Source organism: Mirounga leonina, unplaced genomic scaffold (assembly GCF_011800145.1).
Source record: "Mirounga leonina isolate KUSES-001 unplaced genomic scaffold, KU_Mleo_1.0 Mir_170, whole genome shotgun sequence".
NCBI lineage: Eukaryota > Metazoa > Chordata > Mammalia > Carnivora > Phocidae > Mirounga > Mirounga leonina.
Window position 1 is genome coordinate 17534975 of NW_023270433.1, and position 22542 is coordinate 17557516.

General features: G+C 50.2%; 1 protein-coding gene across 1 annotated transcript in view; it reads right to left on the reverse strand.

Moving 5' to 3' along the window:
• Positions 1–22542, reverse strand: part of PAPPA (pappalysin 1) — a 240175-nt gene that overhangs the window by 54245 nt on the left and 163388 nt on the right. The window contains exons 12-16 of the mRNA XM_035016597.1: positions 17206–17319; positions 16170–16305; positions 13697–13910; positions 4776–4944; positions 2391–2574 (exon numbers count right to left, since the gene is read on the reverse strand). Of these exons, the coding sequence (XP_034872488.1) occupies positions 2391–2574; positions 4776–4944; positions 13697–13910; positions 16170–16305; positions 17206–17319 (817 nt within the window). The remainder of the gene's footprint in view (positions 1–2390; positions 2575–4775; positions 4945–13696; positions 13911–16169; positions 16306–17205; positions 17320–22542) is intronic.

A 22542-nucleotide genomic window follows, 5' to 3' on the forward strand; every position in this document is an offset into this window, starting at 1 on the left:
TGTGAGCACATGCATGTGCACTCGCACGCTCTCTCTCGCTCTCTCTCTCTCTCCAAAATAAATAAAATAAATCATTTTTTTAAAAAAGGATCATTTTAAGCCACAGTGAGGGCTCTAATAATCAATGCTAATTTACACACCACTCCTTCCCAAAGGTCTCTGTTTGAGAGGAGAAGTGTGATTTCTTGGTCTGGAGTCGTGAACATGCCCCACATCTGGGCCACGGGAAAGACTCAGAAATGTGGAGGGCTTACAATTCCCACTATCTCTTCACCTCTCTCCAGCCTACGTCTTTAGAGTATCTCACCTGAAGTGTCTATAGTTTCTGTATTCAAATCACATTGGGTTAAAAATGAGAGGAACTAAAGGCTGAATCCCATGAGTGCTTCCTGTTTTTCTTTTGGAGTAGTATAGGGAGATTACTTGGTCTTTCATTCACTTCTTAAAAGAAACATTTCCTGTGGTATTACTTTTATCAATTTATCCAGCCATCCAGTCAAAACACCTTATTAAGTCTTATTAAGGCTAGGTTCCGGGCTTGCTGACAGCGATGGGAAAATGGATTACACATCGCCACTGCCCTTCAGGAACTCATGTCCAGTAATCACTGGGAGTTCTGCATCCCCCTGAAAATTTGGGGAAACTATTGACCCTCTCCAATCATCAAAATGCCTGAAACTCAGGAATACATAATATTACATCTAAGTTCAAGGGAATTCATAGACCTGCGCCCTACCCCCCCCACACCCCATGGGAATCCATTATTCCTACTCAGTAGAATGATGGCGGGACCTTTGCTTGATGGTCGGACACGTCTGAGGTAGGACCCATGCTTGAGTGAGATACCATTTTGGGTATCTGATAAAGGGACCATGTTCCCTCTGATAAAACAAGGAAAGGAGAAAGTCCTGGCACCTCTGAGAAAGGGTATACAGATCTTCCTCAACATATGATGGGGTGTTGGGGCGCCTGGGTGGCTCAGTCGTTAAGCGTCTGCCTTCGGCTCAGGTCATGATCCCAGGGTCCCGGGATCGAGCCCCGCATTGGGCTCCCTGCTCCGCGGGAAGCCTGCTTTTCCCTCTCCCACTCCCCTGCTTGTGTTCCTGCTCTCGCTCTCTCTCTCTCTGTCAAATAAATAAATAAAAAATCTTAAAAAAAAAAAAACATATGATGGGGTGACATCCCAATAAACTCATCATAAGTTGAAAATATTGCAAGTCAAAAATGCATTTGTATTCCTAACCCACTGAACATCCTGGCTTAGCCCAGCCTACCTTAAACGTGCTCAGAACACTTACAGTAGCCTACAAAGTGGGGCAAAATTGTCTCATGCAAAGCCTATGTTATAATCAAGAGCTGAATACCTTATGTAATTTATTGACTGCTCTACTGAAAGTGGCAGATCGAATGGCTGTTGGGTATCAGCTGCGAGGTGCCACTGCCCAGCACCCCGATGCTGTGTTGGACCACATAGCAGCAGCCCAGGAGAAGGTCAAAATTCAGAATTCAGAGTATGGTTTCTACTGAAAGCACGCCGCTTTTTACACCATCAAAAAATTGCAAGTCGAACCATCATAACTTGGAGATCATGTCACGTCATGTCAAACCCTCAGTATTCTGACTGGAAGCCAAGAGTGTTCCTTTAGAAATACCACTAACTTGCTCTGTGATTTTCTTCAAGTTCCTTCTTCCCTCTCACTGGACCTCGGTTTTGCCATGTTTCCAAATAATCAGTTATTTGACCCGAGCTCTGAGAACCCTTCTGGTCCTGACATCCTCAGTCAGCCAGGCCAGCCTGACTCTGCCTCACTCACCCAACACTCCGGGGCCTTGCCCAGGAGATCCCCATCAAGAGTTCCTGCCCACAGCTGCTCCCCTTCCAGTGGATCCCTCCTAAAGAGGAGCAGTGGCTTTGGTGAAAGACACACCTGGGCCCCCACATGGATCCCACCCTGGAGAGTGTGGCCTTGGGCAAGCTCTTTAACGTCTCTGAGGCTGCATGTCCTCCGCTGGGAACAGAGCAATAATCCTAAAATGTATCTCTTGGGCTTACTGGGTCCTCATCCTAGCCGGTTCCAAATGTTACTTTCTTTTCATCTTTCCCTCCCTCCCTCCCTCCCCCCCTCCATTCCTTCCCTTCTCTCTTCTGTAAGACTTGCAAGGACCCTGGAGGAGATGTCACCATCTTATTATCCACACTTTACTTTCTCCTTGGCTGCACAACAAGGCAGTGCACATAAATTCCCTCCATTGGTGGAGGGAAATCAGAAGAGCAGATAAAAGCCCGCCCGACCCTGGGTGTTTGAGACACAGGGGAGGGCCTGGAAGCACCCTCCGGGTTTCCCACAGAGCAAGCAGGGCAAACCCAGCCCAAGGGCCCTCCTCCATACCTTTTAGCTGCGCGGGGTGACGGCACTGGAAGGAGCATTTGCTGCCAAAGGTGGTGCCTTTAAGGCAGGAGAAGGACGCGGCATAGACGTGATGCTGGTCTGGGACGCCGCAGTCCACTGGCTCACAAGCCACCTGCTTGTTCCACTTGCCCTCGCTGCAGGTCACCGTGACGCTGGGTCCCACCTGGAAGGCAGAGGTGGAGACAATAAGCACACTGAACACCAAATGTGGGGAACACCTCTCCCCTCACCCTGGCCCCACTGGTCTCATCCTGGCCCCAGGAGATCCACGTTGAACTGTAACTGGCTTTTAATGAATTAGGTATCTCAGTTCCCATTCTTCAGATGCAGACACTGAGGCTCAGGGACACTGATTAGCTCCAAGTGACACGGCCGCATGCCTAACTGCTCCCTGCAGAGCCTCCCAGATCAGTATTCCCATGGTGCTGGCTGATGAGAATCTCGAGGCTCAGACCTCCTGGGGCCTGATGACTTCTTTCATGAACTAGCCTGTGAAAAATGCACAAGGTGGTTCACTGGCTCTCGATCGTCATATCTTTTCTTGGCTCTGCAAGAGGTAACAGGTACCCTTTGCAGCGTTTGGCACCAAGTGGGCATTGCCCTGGGATACGGGAGGCCTGGATGTTTGTTCTCTGTGCTATGAGACCTTGGGCAAGTCCCCTTCCTTCCTTGAGCTCTTGCATTGGCACTGAACCCCAGAATGGCTCTAAGAGCCCCTCCCTGCCCTGAGATAGTTGAGAGAGGTAGACATGAGGACAGAACAAGCCTGGGAAAAGCGAAAAGGGTCGACAGGGCTTTGAACCAAACCAGAAGATGGCAGGGGTGCGTGGGTGGAGGGGTGAGGCTGAGCTTCAGAGCCAAGGGAGGGACCGCCGTGGGCAGCCCACAGGCTGCCATTCAAGGAGGAAGCTGCCAGATCCCAGGGGATTGGGGATGCCAAATGTTGATCTGGAATTTTAAAAGCAAAGGACATTTTTCCCCTCTTGAGCACACATCAAAGGGAGCAGAGGTCCCTCCCTGCCAAAACAGCCTAATTGTTTCCGCAGGAGTTCAGACCTGCCATGTTAAACACAAGGAAGTAGGTGTCTAAGACAAGCAATTGAGGGCCCCGGAGCTGCCTCCAGCGGGACTCTGTTCCAGCCCAGAAGCTCTGTACCACGGCCTCCCCAGCTGCAAGGAGTGTCCCCGTGTGTCTGCAGCAGGAAGGGCAAGCCTGGCAGCAGGGTCCCGGGAAAGGCTGCGTCTAGTGACCGAGCTCTGGAACCTCAGATCTCCGGGCTTCATCGCCCCACTCCCCACACCCCCACCCTGAGACCCCACAGCAGCATCTGGCTGAAGCAACACTCTGCCGCATCTCAAATCCACCCACTGCCATGGCCCTTGCGCCGGAAACTGCCCTCCTCCGTGAGCAACTCCGATGACCCGTGAGGGCTCTCCCTGGGATGGGTCGCACCGCCAGACGCCAAGCCACACCCAAGCGGGCAGCCAGAAGGACCTTGATCAACCATGATCTGACCACGTCACTGTCTTCAAAAGCTCCCTGTGGCCCTAAAGATCAACCTCAAACTTCCTGGCCAAGCGAACAGGGCTGTGCACTGGTGGACCTTGCTGGCCCCTCCAGCCTCATTGCTTGGGTGAGTTGGGGGGAGGAATAAATCCGTCTGTGGCATGCTCTTTTCTCAGCCACAGGCCTCCTCCTACCATTTCTGCCTGTGCCCAGAGCACCTGTTTCTTCCCCACACCCCCAACATACCCCTGTGCCCATCCATCTATCTGGTTCTCTGTTTTCAAGCCACTTCTTCCAGGGTGACTCCCCCTGGGCTTTCACCACACCCGGCACCTGCCTAGATGGGCATTTATCACACTGAGAGGTCATGACTCACTCCTTGCCCGCTCCCGGCAACAGTCCTCCTTGGGAGGAGGGCCTAGGTTTATCTTAGTGACATCTGTTTTTTTCTCTAGCACCTACTACAGCATCTGGTCCCTGGCGAACAGATGTTTTGCAATCTGTTTTACAATGACAGTGAATGAGTGAACACCTCTTTCTAAAGCAGCCCCTTCCATTGTAGCGGAGCTCAGCCTGTGAGGGTTTCCTTTCCAAGTGCTCCGCAGGTGCTTTTCCACACTTACAATCCCAACAAAGACTCTGATACGTGCTGTGTGTATGGAACACTATTCTGCACAGAAACCCTGGTCTTGGAAATTCCAGATTCATGGATTGATGCATTCAATCAACACGTATTTATTGAGCATGTGCTGGGTGGTGGCACCCTGTGAAATGCTCAACACCCAGTCAGCCAGCCTCTCCCCACCCCCAACCCCGGGGGACCGCAGAGGGGCTCTGAGCCCAGCACCTGCGCACACCTGGCTCTTGATGAGCTCGTCGTCCCGCTGTATCTGGAGCACGTAGCCCGTCTGGCAGCTCACGGTGCACCGGGCGCCGTGATAGCGGTCACTGCTGGAGCAGTTGAGAGACGCGTTCTCCACGGCCAGTTCTGGGCAGTCAGCGGCCTCACACGCGAAGTGCACGCAGCTGGGGAGGAAAGCAACAAGACGGTAAGAGGGGGCTTTCCTGAAGGCCCGCCGCACGCCAGAGGGAAGAGCAAAGCTGACGGCATCCCTCTCCCGGATTCCAGGAGGCTGAGACAGAGGGGAAGAGGGGCCGGCTTTGGTGAAGAAAGCTGTGGAGGCAGCAACGTTGATCACAGGGCAGTCTGTGGAGGCAGATAAGCCGGGGTTCGAGTCTTGCAGCAAGCTGTATGTGTCGTGAACCTTCAAACCTTGCCGAAGCTCAGGCTTTCCATCTGTGAAATAGGGGTCACGATGGCAGCGAGTAGTCACTGAGTTTCTTATGCACCAGGCGCCGAGCTGAACGGTAGCCTCTTCAGATTTGGTGATAGGACTCACTTCTGAGGGGTGCGGTGAGCATCACAACGGAGAGGGCAGGAACGGTACAGAGCAGAATTCCCGGCCCATAAAAAACACGCAGTACGGGGTAGCTAATAGTGTAAACAAGTCTATGTTCTAATACCTAGAAGCTGTGTGGCGTTGGGCAAGGTACGTCCCCTCCCTGAGCTTCAGAGTACGCTCAAATTGGGCCGAGCTCAATGGAGGTGCTGAAGGTAGAAGTCTTTTATAAACTATAAAGTGATTAATGAATTGTTAGTAAGGTTGTACAGCGATCACGCCTTGCTTCTTGCTATAGCTGCCGTTCTAATCTTCCTTCCAATTTGAATTCTACCCACTCTTCAAGTCTGAGCTCCATGTAAATGTCTACAGGAAGCTTCCCTGTGTCCCCGGGGGGGCTCCCTGGCAGGCCTCCTGCCCTCCTTTCTCTCACGGGCCTCACGCTTCATGCATTGACAGCACAGGGCCTGGGTACCCACCATGTGCTGGAATGTGTGCTAATCCTTAAGGAAATGGAAATCCCAAATCCCTGTGCTAGATGATCTCTCCCCTCATGTTACTGTTACACAGACACTCGGTAACATTAGTGACTATTCACCGATTGCTTATGTACATGAGCTCACTCCATCCTCACAACACCCCTATGAGCTAAGTGTTATTCATTTTATAGTTGGAAAAATCGGGGACCAGGGAGATCAAGTTACTTGTTTAAGTTCCCACCCAGACGTGTGACTCCAAAGTCCTTGTTGTTAACCTTGCCCCACACTTGGACTGGAACTTCCCTGAGGGTAGAGATAATGCCTGTTTCATCCTGGTATACTCTGCGTTGCAATAAAGAAACTTTGCATGCAGTCGGTGTTTCCTAAATGGTGACTGTGTCGGGCGATAGCTCTTAAAGCACTTGGAGGAGGTTGAGACGTTGATTGGGAACAGTGAAAGTGTGTTGGGGGCAGTTTTCTCTAACCTTTGCCTCCCTGACCTTGTCTACACCAACGCCTGCCACACGGTATGCACACACAGAGCTAGGGGACGCCCACCCCACGGTATGCACACAGAGCTAGGGGACGCCCGCCCCACGGTATGCACAGAGAGCCATGCACACAGAACTAGGGGACGCCCGCCACATGGTATGCACAGAGAACTAGGGGACACCTGCCACACGGTATGCACACAGAGCTAGGAGATGCCTGCTCCACGGTATGCACACACAGACCTAGGGGACGCCCGCCACACGGTATGACCACGCAGAGCTAGGGGACGCCCGCCCCACGGTATGAACACGCAGAGCTAGGGGACGCCCGCCCCACGGTATGCACACAGAGCTAGGAGAAGGCGAGCAATTGGTGGCCAAACCAGCTTCAGAGGGAAGTCCCCATTTGTTTTCGGGGTGCCCATTTCAGGATACCCTGCAGGGGGCTTCTCAGGAAGATGATTACTCATCCCAATGCTCTCTCCTCTGCTCAGAAGCCTGCTGAGAGTCCCAGTTGGGGTGCGGGTGAAGCTAAAGCCTTCATACATCACAAATTCCCTTTTTTTCAAATACTCAGAAAAGGGGAGTGTTCAATTTAGGTCTTGGACCCACACCGATGTGGGCTTTGCCTCTCCACAGGACCCCCTTCCGAAAGGCACCAGGAGAGGGATAAAGTGACACTTGGGGAAATACTGGATTCTCCGCCCCCCTTCCTGTCCCTGAGAGCCTCCCCTGCTCTGCGCCCTGTGACATGGGGAGGCCTCCAAGAGCGAAACCGTGGAGTCAACGCAAGGGCTCTGACACCACAGGATGCATCTGTTCACGGTGTGTAAACGCTGGGGGCCAAGAGCCACATGGTTCCGATTTAAATAGATTTGCTCCGCAAGCTACCGGCTCCCAAGCTGGTCCTCTGACCTATGCCTTCCAGTGTGGCCATGCTCGCTCTGCACTCCTGGGATGAAGACCAGGGGGCTCCGGGCTGCCCTGGGCAGTGCCGCCATGAAGGGAGAAGCAGCATGTACCTGCCCATTTCTCTGCACATTAATGTTCTTCGTAAGGAAAAGAATAAACTGAAAAAGACTGATTTGCTGAAATGGAAAGGGCACAGGGCTTAGCAACTGGGCACATCCGGGCCCTACACCAGGAATGTCATCTACCAATTGTTTAACCTTGGAAAGTTACATCATCTGCTGAGCCTCAGTCTTCCCATCTGTAAAATGGAAGTAATAAGCCAATTTATCTCTCAAGAGTGTCAACAGGGTGGCATGTCAGCCACTCATTCATCTACTCAACAGACCTTGAAGAGGGACCTTGCTGCCCTGTTCTAAACACTGGGGATATGTAGAAGATGCCTGCCACCTGGGAATTTGAGGAGAAAGGACATGCACCCCAGAAAAGTCTTAAAGAAGCCTGTTTCAGATAGTCATGTGTGCAGAGAGGGCACTAAAGGTGAAATTATAGAGGATGACTGTTGGAGGTTGGGGGAAGGACACCATGTGCAGACAGGTCAGGGAAGGAAGCCTCCATGAGGAAGGGACATCTGAAGTAAGACCTGTATGAAATGAAGGGATAAGCCATGCAAACATCTAGGGCAGATGGAATCCCAGGCAGAGTAAAGAGCATGCACAAAGGTCCAGGACAGAATGGAGCTCAGCACGTTTGTACAATCGAAGGGCCCATGTGTGAGAAATACTTTGAAAACTATGATCCTGCAAGAAAAGGTGGTTTCTCTATTCTGGCTCTCTGCTGTAGAAGGAAAATATCCCCTGGTCACATGAATTATTTGACCAAAAAGTTTCGTGGTCAGAAGAATGAGGTAGCACTAGATTAATAAGTCAGCTTTTTTTTTTTTTTCTAATTGCAGGACTTCGCAGAACCCTGAATGTTCTAATGCACATTGTGGATTTCCAGAAGGTGCTATGACACACATTTCCAAACTCTGATAACCTTGTCCAATGGGACTTATCTGGACTAATGTCCTCTGGAACACACTGTGGGGACCGGAGCATCCCTGCTTTTTCAGCACATCTGTGTGTGCCTGGCTTACAGGCTTGAAAACAGGGAGGAACGGGGAAAGAAGGTCATGTGTACCCGCTATCAGTCTCTGTGTTTTACCCGCATCACCTGCTTGCATCCTCACCAGAACTCCTTGAGGCAGTACAATTACTCCCATTTTCGAGAAGAGGAAAGTGAGACTCAGTGAGCTTAGCTGCCCGTCCACTCCGTGTGGACAGAACTCCAGTAAGGTCTGCCTGTCTGTCCCCTAAGCCCCTGCTCTTCTCTTTGCTTTCCCATTAAGTCGCAAGGGTTGTGTGAACACACTATCCAAAAATGATAAACATTACCCCAAGTGCCCCTCCCAAATACCTCCCTGACATAGCCCTGTCATGGCTGAAACACAAAAACAAGGAAAACAAGAAAAGCCGCTGGCTTCATTAAAAAAAAAAATGGGGGAAGGATTTAATATCAGTGATGAGCAATAAAAATAACAAAAGAAGGAAAAAAAGAAGCCACTTCTCAGAGGGAGGAAGTTGGCTGATCTAAGGGATGGGGGAAGGGACATAGGTACTTTTATCAAAGAAATTCTCAGACCTGGGCAAAGATGAAGACACTCTCCCCCTATACAAAGATGATGAGATATTTATAAATTGTCTTTTCTTCATATATATGTATGTATGTGTATATATATATGTTTATATACACACACATATATATTTATATTTATTTTATTTTATTTATTTAACTTATTTATATATTTAATTTATTTACTTACAGACTCAAGTTCCACATAGAGGCATATCCTTAAGTGATTCAATAGCCAATCTCCCCACTGCTGTCCTCACTGCCTAGGGCACTGGCCCCCAGGCATGCACAGCAGAAAGGATGGATGGTGCTCAACCAGAACACAGAAGACCAGCGGTATAGGGCTGGTGTGGGTCCCACTGCTGGCCGTGTCCCTTGACTCTTGGCTTAACTCCTGCACCCTGCCCGTTTGCTGCAACTACACCATGGGGTGAGGGTTGGGGGGGGGGGAGCTGGAATAATAACAGGAAGGTGGTTTAGAAGTCACTCTGGGTTGCTCAGATGGGGACAGTGAAGAAGACAGCATGTCCCCACCGGGAAGGGAGGGAAGATGCTCTTTGGCAGGAGCACTGCAGGGTCTCTGGAAAGTAAGACTGAGAAAGAATGATCAAGATAGGACTCCTTGTTTTCTGCCCAGGAATGCATCGACTGCTGGAAGGGATCCTGGAAGGCTCTTGTACCCTGGAATCCTAGGAGCCAGTGAGGCGGTTGCCCAATGGCGATGAGGCAAAGTCAAGGCCTGCAGGGTCGGGATGGCAGCAAGCTCTCTTGGGGCTCCCGAGGGAGGGAGGGGTGGCCAGCAGAGTGGCAGGGGGTCACTCCTGGCTCAGGTGGCCCGCAGGCACCGGCCCCACCATGTCTCCAGATCTGCCGATGTCTTTACTGTGAACACTCCTGGTAGTTAAATGTTGGCGACTAATTAAAAAAGAGGATTAAGGAGGGCCAAACACAAGTTATTTGTGGTCTTATCTGGCCTATGTGACAGCAGTCTTGAAACTTCTGATGAAGAGGGGCCTGAGAAGTGGATTTCAATGCCAGTTCTGTTGCTGAGCGGCTGGGTGGCTTTGGGGAGCTCACGTCCCTTGCTGGGACCTCAAATGAGAATGCAGAACCAGAGAACCTGGTAGAGGCCTCCCAGCTTCCAGGGACCACGGTTTTATGAAGACAAAACAACAGAGGTATATAATCTCAGAGCCCTTGGGGAGGGGGAGAAATAGATTTTGATAATCCCAATTATTGACAAGGATGAGGAAGCAGAGGAACTCCGGGAGAACTCTGATGGGATTAGAAGTTGAACAACATCTTGGAGAAGAATCAGGAGCATCTGGTCCAGTCGAAGAGACACAAGTGCTCAGGCACTGCAGTTCCATCTGCCGGCAACTCCCAACAGGTGTTCCAAGAGGCGCTGATCCCCCTGTGGGCTGGATAACTTGGGGGAGCCTGTGGCCTCTGGCCGTGAGAAGCTTCTTTCTGGGTTCCAAATCTCATACGCGAATTTCCTATATAGTCATCTGATGGGATGGATATTCATGTGTGGGCTCCTGTAGGCACCATCCCTCACCCCCACCCCACCCAGTCTAAGTCCACGCTGGCTAGAAGGACTCAATCTGGTCACATGAAGAATTTATTTCCTCCTAGAGCTGGCTTTCTCAAAGTTAGCTCCCTGTCCGAACTGCCCTTCTCTGGGTGGGCTGGCATGGGGAAGTGGGAAGAGTTTGAGGTAGAGGGAGAAAGAATGCAAATAATAAATGGGGCAGGAGGGAGGGAGGGAGGAAGGAAGGGAGGGAGGGAGGGAAGGGAAGGGAAGGGAGAGAGGAAGGGAGTTTACTAATTGTGTAAGCACACGGCCCACTGAATTTTATAATAAGCTGGTCAATCTCTGTTTAGACCCATAGGATAGTGTGTGTGCATGTGTGTGCGTGTGTACGTGTGTGTGTGAGAGAGCCTCACACACAGATGCCTCAATCCCAGACTGTTGCTTTTCTCACCGGGAAGCCTTTTACCTTCCTCACCACCATCGCTAAGCCCCCCAAACGTTCCCCCTTCCCGTAGGTGTGGCGCTGGGATTTGGCTAGAATTTCTCCACTGGACCTCTCCCTTGAAACCCGATCCTGTTTTCGTGGGCCTCTGAATTTAGTGTAAGTGCTGCACAGGGCCTGGAGACCCTTGAATCTAGGTCAGAACACACCGCCTGGATTGACTTTGCTGTAGTGATGCTCCTCCCCGGGCAGCCCACTAGGTATCACGCTCTCTGGAGAGGATGATGAAGATGAGAAGGGGCAAAGGGTGGGAGAGGAGGCTGAGCGGGTGGAGATGGCGGGGAAGGCACAGAGGCAGCAAGAAAGAGGACGAGTGGGGACGGGAGACGAGGGGCGGAGGGCTGGAGGCTGGGGAGGCAAGGTCGGCCCCTCTCGCTACCTGGAAAACAGCTGAGAGGCAAGTGGGCTGTTTCTGCCAGAGCCAGCTGAAATGTGTACTATAAAAGTGATGCTATTTACCTTGGTGTTTTGAGAATGAAGAAAAACATCCCGTGGCTTTTTACAGTTGTTGCTTATTTTTCTTTTCCCTCCTCCCAGTTTGCTCGTTTTAATGCATTTGCACATTTGTGCAGTCCTGACTGGGTGTGTGCCTCTTCTGCTCTCCAGGAGCAGCTCCTCCTTCCTCACCCCCGGTCCCCTGGAGCATTCAGGAGGGGCCCCCAGTACCCCCCCCCCCCCCCCGCCGTAGCTGTGGCCCTGGGGGCTCAGCCCGTCTCAGCCAGGTCCACGCTCACGGCCGAGCCACAGAGGCCCTCACCTCCAGCGTCCCCCTCACTAAATGCTCACACATGAGCAGCCAGGACAAGTCCCCTTCTCTCCTGGATGTACTTGGCTTCGACGGGGACCTCGTGGCTTTCAGGGGCAGACAAAGCAGAATTCTGCCTCCCTACTGCCCGGACAGCCTTGACTCACTGTCTCTTGTCCACACCTCACAGGACAGGTGTGATCATGAAATAAAATAATGATATAAGCTGATGAAGTGCATGTTGGTTCCTTCCCCCACCCTCTTACTCCTCCCAGCTCTTGGGAAGCACAGAATGTCAGAAGTGGAAGGAACCAGAGAGAACATCCACTCCATCACCATCATCCCATGGATGGGGACATTGAGGCCCAGAGAGGCAGAGTGACTGGCTCATAGTCATATAGCCAGTGAGTCCCCGCCCGGTGCTCTTCTGCCACCAAAGAACTCAACAAATGCTAAACAATTGATTTGCTTCTGAGGTTAAACACTTCTGTTTACTTCGGGCACAGGAACTGTTAATTAAGATTTCAAAGAAGCCAGTGCTGGCCTCCGTCAACTCGCCCGTGGTCCCGGTGGCTGGTTAAGGATGGGAAAGAAAGCATTGCAGAAAAGGTCTAATGGATTTACATTTCCCATTGACATTGTTTCCCTGGGTTCTGAGAATCAACTTATTTTTATAGTCTGGAGAGCCAGGGATTTTGAAAAAGCCCTTTTAGTATGAAATATATTTATATTTATATTTAAGGAGCTCTTTTGCCTCCGAACGATTGCAACAGACTTTGCACAACAGAACTAGAGACAGTGGGTGCAAAACAATGTGGGTTTTGCAATCACCTTTTGTGTCCCCTGTGGTGGCAGGGGCGTGGGAAAGGCAGTGTCTCCCCCCGCCACCCCAACCCTTTCCTCTCCTGGCTCCCAGGTACAGAGGGCAGGGCCGGATCGCCTTTCAGAGGGCCTTACTCTGGGGGAGCCCACCGAGACCCCCATCCCCGCCTCAGTCTCTCTTTTTCCTTCTGGATCTCATTAAACAAACTTGAGAGGTGCCGTGCGAGCATGGACCAGCCCTTCCCCTCTGGGGGCCCTAGAATTCTGGAGGGTAACGCAGGAGTTTGGACCCTCTGGATGTCCTAGATGATGTCCAGAGCTTCCTCCAGCTCTAAGAGCTTCATGCAGAGTTTGAGGCAGAGAAGCACCCCTGTCAGATCAGAAAGTGGCCATAATTATTCTGTATTAATACATCACCTTGGCACGGTGTCTCATGGTCTGCAAGAGGATCTTCACCTGTGGCGCACCATTTAGCCCTCATGACCCCTGGTGGGGTAGATATTATTGTCCATTTATTCAAAAACAGGAAAGCGAGACTCAGAAAAGTGAATGACTTGTCATGGACACACAGGCGAGAAGGGGCACGTTCAGACCCAGGTAAGAGTATCACCCAAACTCCTATTCTTGCCAGGAAACACCATTCTCTCTTAGCTTCAGACAAGGGGCATAAACGACACCAGATCAGAGGCACAGATGGAGTGAGGCCACGCCATTATCAGAGACTCTGAGACCGCTGGGGGGATCTCAGGAGCTGGGTTTAGGGAAGACGCAGAGATTTCCCCATCACTGGAATACGGTGAACTGGGATGAAGCAAATACCAGGCTCCCTCCATCCCCCTAAATAATTACTCCAGTATTTCAGAGCTGCAGGAGAGTTAATCCACCTCTCTTCTCTTTGTCCAGATGTGGATGCTGAGACCCAGAGAGGGAAAGTGATGTTTACCACACGAGCAAGCCATTGTCAGCGCTAGGACTGTGAGCCAGGTGAGGGAGACTTTCCACCAGCGCGCATTCCTGCTTCCCTCCCTGGCCCCTGGAATCCAGAGAGGACGTGTGGGCCTCCCAGGCCCAGAGGCAGACGCGACCAGAGGCCAGAGGATGGAGCAGGGAGAACACACAGACTTTTCACAGCCACACGCATGTCTACGCAGTTGCAGAATTCCTCCATCTGCTTCTGGCTAGCAAACGGCCCCGGGCAATCAGACCCCGGGTCCCTTACCTCTGTTCGGCAGAGCTGTAGGTCTCCCCTCTCTGGCAGCTGCTCAGGGTGACGGGGTCAAAGTTGTCGAAGGAGCGGAGGGCCACCCCCGAGACGGCGACCAGGGGTGAACTGAAGCTCACGCGGACCGCCCGGCTATGGTAGAAGGGCTGGCTGAGGTCATGCACCACGGGGATAATCAGGGGATTGTTCCTGCAGCTCAGGACATGGAGGCCTGTCAGGAGAGACAGAGGGCCGAGGGGCCAGGCTCATTACTCAAGGCCAGTCACGCCCTCCCCAACGGGCCCTTCCCGAAGCCCCCAGACCCTTTCATGTCACTGCACAAAAGCACCATTGGGTGGCCAGTGGGGATTTTGAGTTTGATTGAAAGTTTCTTTGTCTGCCTTTTTCTCTTGGTTCCAAATCTTTCCAATCCCTTTGCCTCCCGCCCCCTAAGCTTTCCCTTCACCTAGCGCCCACAGCCTCTCTCCCTCCCCCAGTGGCCACCCCTCACACAAGCATGGCTGGCCCTCACCACCCTCCCACATTGCCTTGGGGCTCGATGGCCCGAGCTGCTAGTTTTCAGGCTGCCTTCCCAGTCAGCCACAGAGATGGTACAAATCATTCACAGCAACAGGCCGCCCTCGTTTTTAATCCAGGAACCCAGCAGCAGTCCTGTGAGGTCCGGACCTCGGTAGCCAGGCTGCAGAGGTAACGCTGGGAATCAAGGGCAGGAAGTGGTTTTCCAGAGGCGCCCAGAACAGCCAGCCATGTAGACCAGGCTTACCCCATCCCAAAGCCCTTGGTTCTTTCTAGAACGGGGAACAGGTCCCCAGGCTTCAAGGAGGATGGGAGGGGGCAGAGAGGAGGGGCACACCCAGAAGAGGGAAGGGAACGATGGGGTGGGATGGAGTTGGAAAAATGGACACTTCCTTTGGGGTCTGGTGGACCTCAGTTCACATCACGACTTAGCCTACCTAACGATGTGACTCCAGCAAGCTCCTAAAACTCAGTTTCTGCATCTGAACTTGGGGCTGATCCTAAGCACATCCTGGCAGGCCTGCGCTGTTGGGGACATTCAGCTCCCCATCCAGAAGGCAGCCTTCTCTGATCCCTGAGAACAGCAAAGGCTCCCCAGGGGGTGGCAGGATACGGAGGACAGAGGCCAGGGGACACTGCGGGGAGGGACGGGGACACGTGGAAGCCTCAGACACTGAGTCACGGGATCCCAGCAGCTTCTGTGGAACTGGACCTCCCCCCACGCCTCCGAGCTCTCTGCAGTGCCAGGACAGCTAGGAAAATATTTGCTTCTCATTTAGGGAAATTTCTCTGGAATCCAGATAAGTCCAGAGGGTTTTTTCTTCTCTTCCTTATTCATATGTCCCCGCCTTGCCTCTAAAACTAAATAAGTAAACATAAAAACAAAACAAAATCCTCTCCCTGCTCCCTTGGCTTCTGCTTGACCCTGTGATGACCCTTTGCCTGCTGGCTTCATACGGAGCTTCGAACCGAGCTCTCTGTGGAATGGTGCATGCATAGCTCGGAAGCCTAGCCTTCAGGGCTGGCCTGGGATTCCAAACACCTGGAGGTGTGGTGCGAATGTGGGACGGATAACAGGACTTTCCTAGTGCCGGGTCTCATGCTGGGCACCGTCACAACAGCCCTAAGGAATAGCTCATAGAATCTCTCTCAATCTCGCTCTGATGATGAAGTGGCACCATTGTCCCCATTGTGCCTAAGAAGAGAGCAAGATGCCACATGAGGGGCTTTGAGGTCCAGAGAAGTGTGCCCCTTCTCGAGCCGAGTGAGTGGCAGGGACAGGACTGAAGCCCAGGCCGTTGGCTCTGGAGCTGGGGCTCTTCCCTCTGCCCCGTGCACACGTGGGTGCACAGAAGGGTGTGCAAGTGACAACTCTGGTCTCGTCCTCCCCACCAGCCCTGTGTGGAGGCAGCTTCTCGGCACGCAGGACCTGGCTCTTTACCTGCCTTCCCAGTCCCGGCCTTTCCTCATTCCTCCTCCCATGGGGAGCCCTGCAGGTGGTGTGCAGACACAGGTTCCACTGTGGGGCACAGGGGATGCCTCGGGGTACAGCGGAAAGAGCCATGGCCGTGATTCCAAAGACCTGGCTCCTCTCCTCTCTCCCCGGGGTCTCTCAATGCCTCTCCTGGGGGTCTCAGGTGCTGACACCTGGACAAAGGGCCTTTTCTCAGTCTCCTTCTCAGGGTCTTTTGAGGATCAGATGGGGCGCCTGAGATTGAAGGTGCCTGGCAGAAGGGAGCTCTTGAAGGGAGGACTTGGACAGTGGCCCCTGATCCCCATATCTGCCACATCCAGGCTTCTCTGAATACACAAAAGCCTCCTGACTTGAAAGCAAGCAGAATGCCAGAGAAGCAAGAAAGAGGAAAGGTGAAGGAAGAACTAGCTCTCGGCTGCTCCTCGAACCGCCCCGGGGCAGATACGGTCCCAAGAGCCATCTGCATGAGAAGGTGCTCACCGAGATCGTGGCTCTGATCTTTGGTATCAAATAGCTGGACGCTGATGGTCTCCTGCTTCTGGTCCCCATAATAGGTGCCATCAGTCACCAGGTGGACGATGACAGCCGCGGCAACCATTGGCTGAGAAAAGTATGCCTGAAATGCAGAAGGCACAGGAGGGTCACTCACTCGCTCAGGCTATGGGGCAGGGGTTTCAAGGAGCATCCTCCATTTCAGGGCCTGCACCACTCATCGTGGGTCCACGATGGGAATAGGGAGGCAGTGAAGAACACAGGCTCTGAAGTTCAGAAACTCTGTCCCAACTTGGCTCTGCACCTGCTGAGCTGTGTGACAGGGAGTGGTCGCTCTGCGTCTCTGGGCCTAAGTTCCCTCACTTCTAAGTGATATATTAAGTAAATAACTGAATCACAGGGTGGCTGCGAGTTTCCAGTAAGATAACGGGAACAAAGTGTCTGGCACATCCTAAAACCACAAAAAAAGGTATCACTATTATTTGTCACTTCTCCATGCTAGCCTCTGTGCGAGGCATCAAGGAGACAAAGCAAAGCAAGACCCAGCCCTTGCATTTCTGCAGACCGTGGAGTTCAAAGAGGGTCAGTGACATGCAAACACAATCCATAATCCTTAGGAAGATGGGCCTAAATACAGTGATATAATACCATGTGACAAGCACCTTCCGACAGATGACCGGACATGTACAGGACTAGAAGGGAGAGAACAGTCACTTCTCTGTGGAATCAGTTAAGACTTCAAGGAAGAGAAGACAATCTTAAAGGCCTTGAATGATGAATAGAAGGTTCCAGGCAGACAAAAGGTTTCCAAAGTCTTTGCCAAAACAAGAAGGACGAGGGGCATTCCATGCGCGATGAAGGGATTCTATTTCAGGGAGCCTCCTACTGCTAAGTGTTTTGTTCTCTGTCCTTACAATTAACACCCTCAGTGGGGAGACAAACCATCTTGCGAAAGGGTCATGGGAGCTGGTGCTTCCTGGGGGCCACTGCTGGAGATTCTAAGGCTCGTAAAACTTTGGCTTACCCGGAGCCAGAAAGTGGTCTGAGCCATCTGGGAGTACGAGTAGCTGATGGTACAAGGGTACCAGGCATGCTGGGAAATGCCTTCACTGAGATCTATCACCTTTGTTCGACACACCTGGGAAGAGATAAAGAAAAAAATGTTTTAGAGGGTCTCAGTAGTTGAACTAAATTCAATTAGATGCACCTTTACTATCCACCCATTTTGTTCTGGGCACCGCAGGAGAAAACAGGGATGCACAGACTGGAGGCTGCTCCAGGAGCCCACATTCTACTGTAGAACAGGGAGTCCTCAACACTGTGAAGGACAGAACAGAGAACATGTTTTGGTGGTAGAGGTGACAGAGAAATGCTCACGGGGACAAATGCTGGAGGAGTTGGCATCTGAGCTGGATCTTAAAAAACAGAGCGGACACAGGGGAAGGGCACTGCGGGTGCAGGGAGCAGGAGAAAAGGCTCAGAGGAATGGAGAAATCTAGAATGCTCAGGGTGTGCTAAGCTGCCTGGTACTCTTAGAGCTTGCTTGGGGAAGGTGGCAGAAAATGCAGGATCAGGGTTGGGATATCATCGAGTCATGAATCGCAAGCAGGACCTTTTAGAACAAATCTGTACATTATGCTCAGAGCTGTATTACAGACAGAGAAAGGCATATCCTTGGACAGGATGGGCATATTCCCCAAAGACAGAGTGTGTGTGTGTGCTGCGTATGCGTGCATACTGTGTATCCAAATGTCATTTCATCCCTCAGTTCATTCTCTTATCGGAGTCCGATTTGTTGGGAGATGGCTATTCGCCCAGCACCGTGGGACGAGACAGACGCGGGGAGCTTGCAGTGGACAATGAGTGTAGATATCCATCAAGGCACCACACCAGCATACACAACTGAAAACCGTACAGCAGAAAACAGAAAAGTTCTATGATGGAAAAAGCTAGGAGCAACTGGCTTGTTCTTGAGATTGGTCAGATCTTTTGCGGAAGGCCATCTCACATTTGTGTTTTCCCTCTGACCTTGAATGTGGCGTCTCTCTCAACACTCCCCTGTGGATTTGGGTCTCCCTATACCCTACTCACCTGAGAAAGGCTGACCTAGCAAACTCTAAGGCTCTTGAAAGCCATTAAAAAAAAAAAAAAACAAAAGATAATCTAATATCAATCACAGTAAACATACATGTAAAACAAACAAAAAAGGGGAAAAAAGAAAAAAATTATATTCAAGGATACCTATTCTAGCAATATTTGTAGTGGCAAAAGATCGGGAATAGTTTATATGCTCATCTGTTGGGGAAGGGATGCATCAGGTAAGAAATATTCATGTGACAGATTTCTATACAGCAAAAGACTTAAGAGGCCTGAATTAGATTCATATACAGGGATGATACTAGAAATATTTAATGTCAGGTCCAGTATGGGTCCTGGCCACTCAAAACGGAAGCCCTACTCCTGAGTTCAAGACATCAGTGAAGAGATTGCAAAAGCATAACACTGAGTAAAAACAAAGCAAAACAAAAGGAACAAGGCATAAATGGACAACTACAATATGATGTCACTTATAAAAATCACACAAAGCAAGACCATATATTGCCCAGAGATTTTGCTAAATGAGTACAGAAGAATTAAAAACAGAGTAGAAAAGTCATGTATCAAATTCACTAGTCAAACTCAAGATAAAATGCAGGATGCATGAGTTGTAATCTACAACTGCAATCATCAGTGTTTTTTTTTTTAATGAGCTTTTTTTTGTATTGGAGTGATTTTATAGTTACGGAAAAGTTGCAAAGGTAATATGGAGTCCTCTAAGTATGCTTCATCCAGTGTCCCTTACTGTTAGCATCTTCATCAATTCATTCTTGAAACCCCAAACAGAGGAAGATAAGTCGCTTAGCCAACTTTGGAGAATCACAGATCAGTCACCCAGAAAGTTCTGCAGTGGCATGCTGGCCTCATTTAAGGAGATCCTGGTTTATCTTTGACATTTGAATGTTGGATTAGGTCATGGATTTTCAGGGATTCCTTGGAGGTGTCTGCCTGCGGGTCAGGATGTGAGATCTGCTTCCTTCCTTCTCTACTGCTTTACCTGTAGCATCTCCACTCATCTGTCTTAGATATTGAGCTGCCATGTAATGTTTCCTTTAAGAAATGAGCTTCACTGCTTTGAGAACATTGAAAAGTACTGAAACCTGTTTCTTGCCAAAGTTCCCCTCCCCCTCTCCGAGAAACCAGTGGGTCCTGAATATCACAGGTAACATCTTAAGGAGAGTAGAGGTGCCGAGAATCAAACATCTCATTGGCCAGAAGCAGGTGATGGCTTCTGATATTCAAATCTTTAGAAGCCTAATACCAAGGAGACTATGGGCAAAGCAGCCACTTTAATAGGCTGGAAGATGTCTTCAAGTTTATTTATTTTTCTCAAAAACAACTGGGACGGAGCTTAGGCAGATCTGCCAGTGGATTGTGTTACATTTTACAACAGTGCGAGACTTTGCATAAACTACCCATGGCATTTGAAATCCAGGCCAGCAATTGGACATGTATCATTTTGGAATTCTTTCCCCTGTGTTCTGAGCTGCCTGTCCCCAGCAGAGTGTGGTGGAGCACATCTCTGGAGTGCTGGGGGTCGGGGGAGGCCTTATCTCTGCATCTAAAACATTCACGGTCAGAGAAGTCTAAGACGTGAACAAAGCCCCTCTTATTGTTTAAATACAATTTTCTCTTATCTCATCAGCTCTATCAGCACTAGACAGGGCTTTAGAGGTACATACTGCTGTTATTTTATTCTCCTGTTTTCCTATTTGGATTGTGTTTGTTTCAAGCTGGCTGCGATCCTGACCAGGGACAGTCAAAGCAGATCAGTGAGGAACAAACAAATCCAGCTGAACCTTTGCCCAAAGCCCCAGTTGATCTTAAAACCATCTATGTTCCTGGGGAGGCTGGGGGGAGCGGGCTGCAGGGGAAAGGTGAAGGAAACACACACAAGCCTCCCGCTTTTACAGACCTTGTGGATTCTGCTCATTCAGCAGCCATTTACTGAGGGTATATGGTTGTACACCAGGCTCCACATCCCTGAGAGAAAAAGAGCTTTGCCCTTGGCCACAAGGTTGGTCACTAGGGATACAAGTGTGATCCCAAGGTGACTGATTCTCTGCGGATGCTCTGTTTTCATCCACTCACTTCTTTGCACCTTCCAAAAAAAGCCAGTCTGACTGCATAAAGGATTACTGAACAATTTAGATTTTCCTGAACATTCGTAGGGGAACAAGCAGGAGAGTTACATCCCACACTCCATGGGGACTCAAGCTCCCCCAGCAACCCCAGGAAGCGAGTTCTGTCTCACTCATTATCTCCCTTCCTCTAGATTCGCCAGTGTCGCTGGCTCCAGTGGCCTCCCTATCTCTCCCAACCTCTCCCTCTTCCCCATCTGCACCTCTCAGATCTCACGTAAGCCATTCTTCTCTCCCTCAGATTATCCACTCTTGCCCACACAAGTCCTTCTGATGATGCCAACAACCCTCCCCAGAGCGGTCAGGGGGATGAACGTAGCAACCTTCTACCCTCTCTGTTATGCTATGATCTGTCTCTTCACATCATGAAGAGGGGGTCTCCCAGCTGGAACCTGCCTTTCTGCCTCGCCCACTCCCATGTCTGGTGCGGCATTATTCACAACAGCCAAGATGCGGAAACAAACTCAAGGTCCATCAAGAGGTTCATGGATGAACAAAATGGGGTCTACTGAGACAATGGAATGTCATTCAGCTTTAAAAAAGAAACCCTACCATATGTGACAGTAAAGATGAACCTTGAGAACATCATGCTAAGTAAAAATAAGGCAGCCATGAAAGGACAAATATTCCACTTTTTCCATTAATAATTTCCAATAATAATTCCATGATTCCACTTATAGGAGGTATCTAGAGTAGTTAAAATCACAGAATTGATGAGCGGAATAGTGATCGTTGCCAAGGGCTGGGGAAGGGTGGGAAAGGTAGTTGCTAATCAACAGACATCAAGTTTCAGGTAAGCCAGATGATTCAGTTCTAGAAGTCTTTTGTACCTGTAGTCAACAATATTTTATTGTACACAAAGAAATTTGTTAAGAAGGTAGATCTCAGGGTGCCTGAGCCTCAGGCTCAGTGAGTTAAGTGTCTGACTCTCAGTTTTGGCTCAGGTTGTGATCTCGGGGCCCTGAGATCAAGCCCTAAGTCGGGCTCCATGCTCGCAGGAAGTCTGCTTGGGATTCTCTCTCTTCCTCTCCCTCTCCCCCCACCGCTGTTCTCTCTCTCTCTAATAAATAAAATCTTTTAAAAAAAGGTAGATCTTTTGTTAACTTTTTTGTCACAATAAGGTGAGATACAGTAATATTTTGAATGACTAAAATACTGATATTCACTGAATGAACAAATACATTAATAAAATAAGTGAACCAGTTCAGGTGTGTGGGGGGGAGAGAAATTCATATAATGATGCTAGGCAAAGAGCAGACATGGTTGGGCTGGCAAGCACCCTCCCTTAGGTATTCTCAGGGTTGGAGGTGGGATTACCCAGTATCTTCTTGATTACTTCAGAGCCAGAGAACTCACTTCCATTTATAGGCAGCTCAATTGACTTTTGGACAGCTCTTCCCCATTGCCAGGAGAAAATGTCTGGCTATACTTCCTCCTCCTTTTTCCTCTAAGTAGCAACGTCTATAAGCTTTCTGATTTAGAGTTCCCGACTCAGAGGGAATTGAAGAGTTATCTACTGAGACCATTCCTTTTGCCGGGCTCAAGGAAGGGTGGGCTGACTTGTACAACATAATACAGCAAGTAGGTGGCAAAATTGCTATTTAAATGCAGAATTTTCAGGGGTGTCTGGGTGGCTCAGTCGTTAAGCGTCTGCCTTCAGCTCAGGTCATGATCCTAGGGTCCTGGGATCGAGTCCCACATCGGGCTTCCTGCTCAGTGGGAAGCCTGCTTCTCCCTCTCCCACTCCCCCTGCTTGTATTCCTGCTCTCGCTGTCTCTCTCTCTGTCAAATAAATAAATAAAATCTTAAAAAAAAATAAAAAATAAAAAATAAATGCAGAATTTTCTGGCTTCAGGAACTGGTGCTTTTTTCCTCATCTATGTTTGGCACCCCCTCGATCCTACTTTTTTTCTTAAAAAGTTTATTATTTTAGTAAGCTCTATACCCAATGTGGGGCTCAAACTCAAGGCCCTGAGCTCAAGAGTCACATGCTCTTCTGACCAAGCCAGCCAGGAGCCCCTCAGTCCTGCTTTTTTTGTGTGTAGACCCACCTCCAGTGAGATGTCTCCCTCTTCCCCAAGAACTCATGGCAGAAAGAGCAGACAGGAATTCAGGTGCCCATG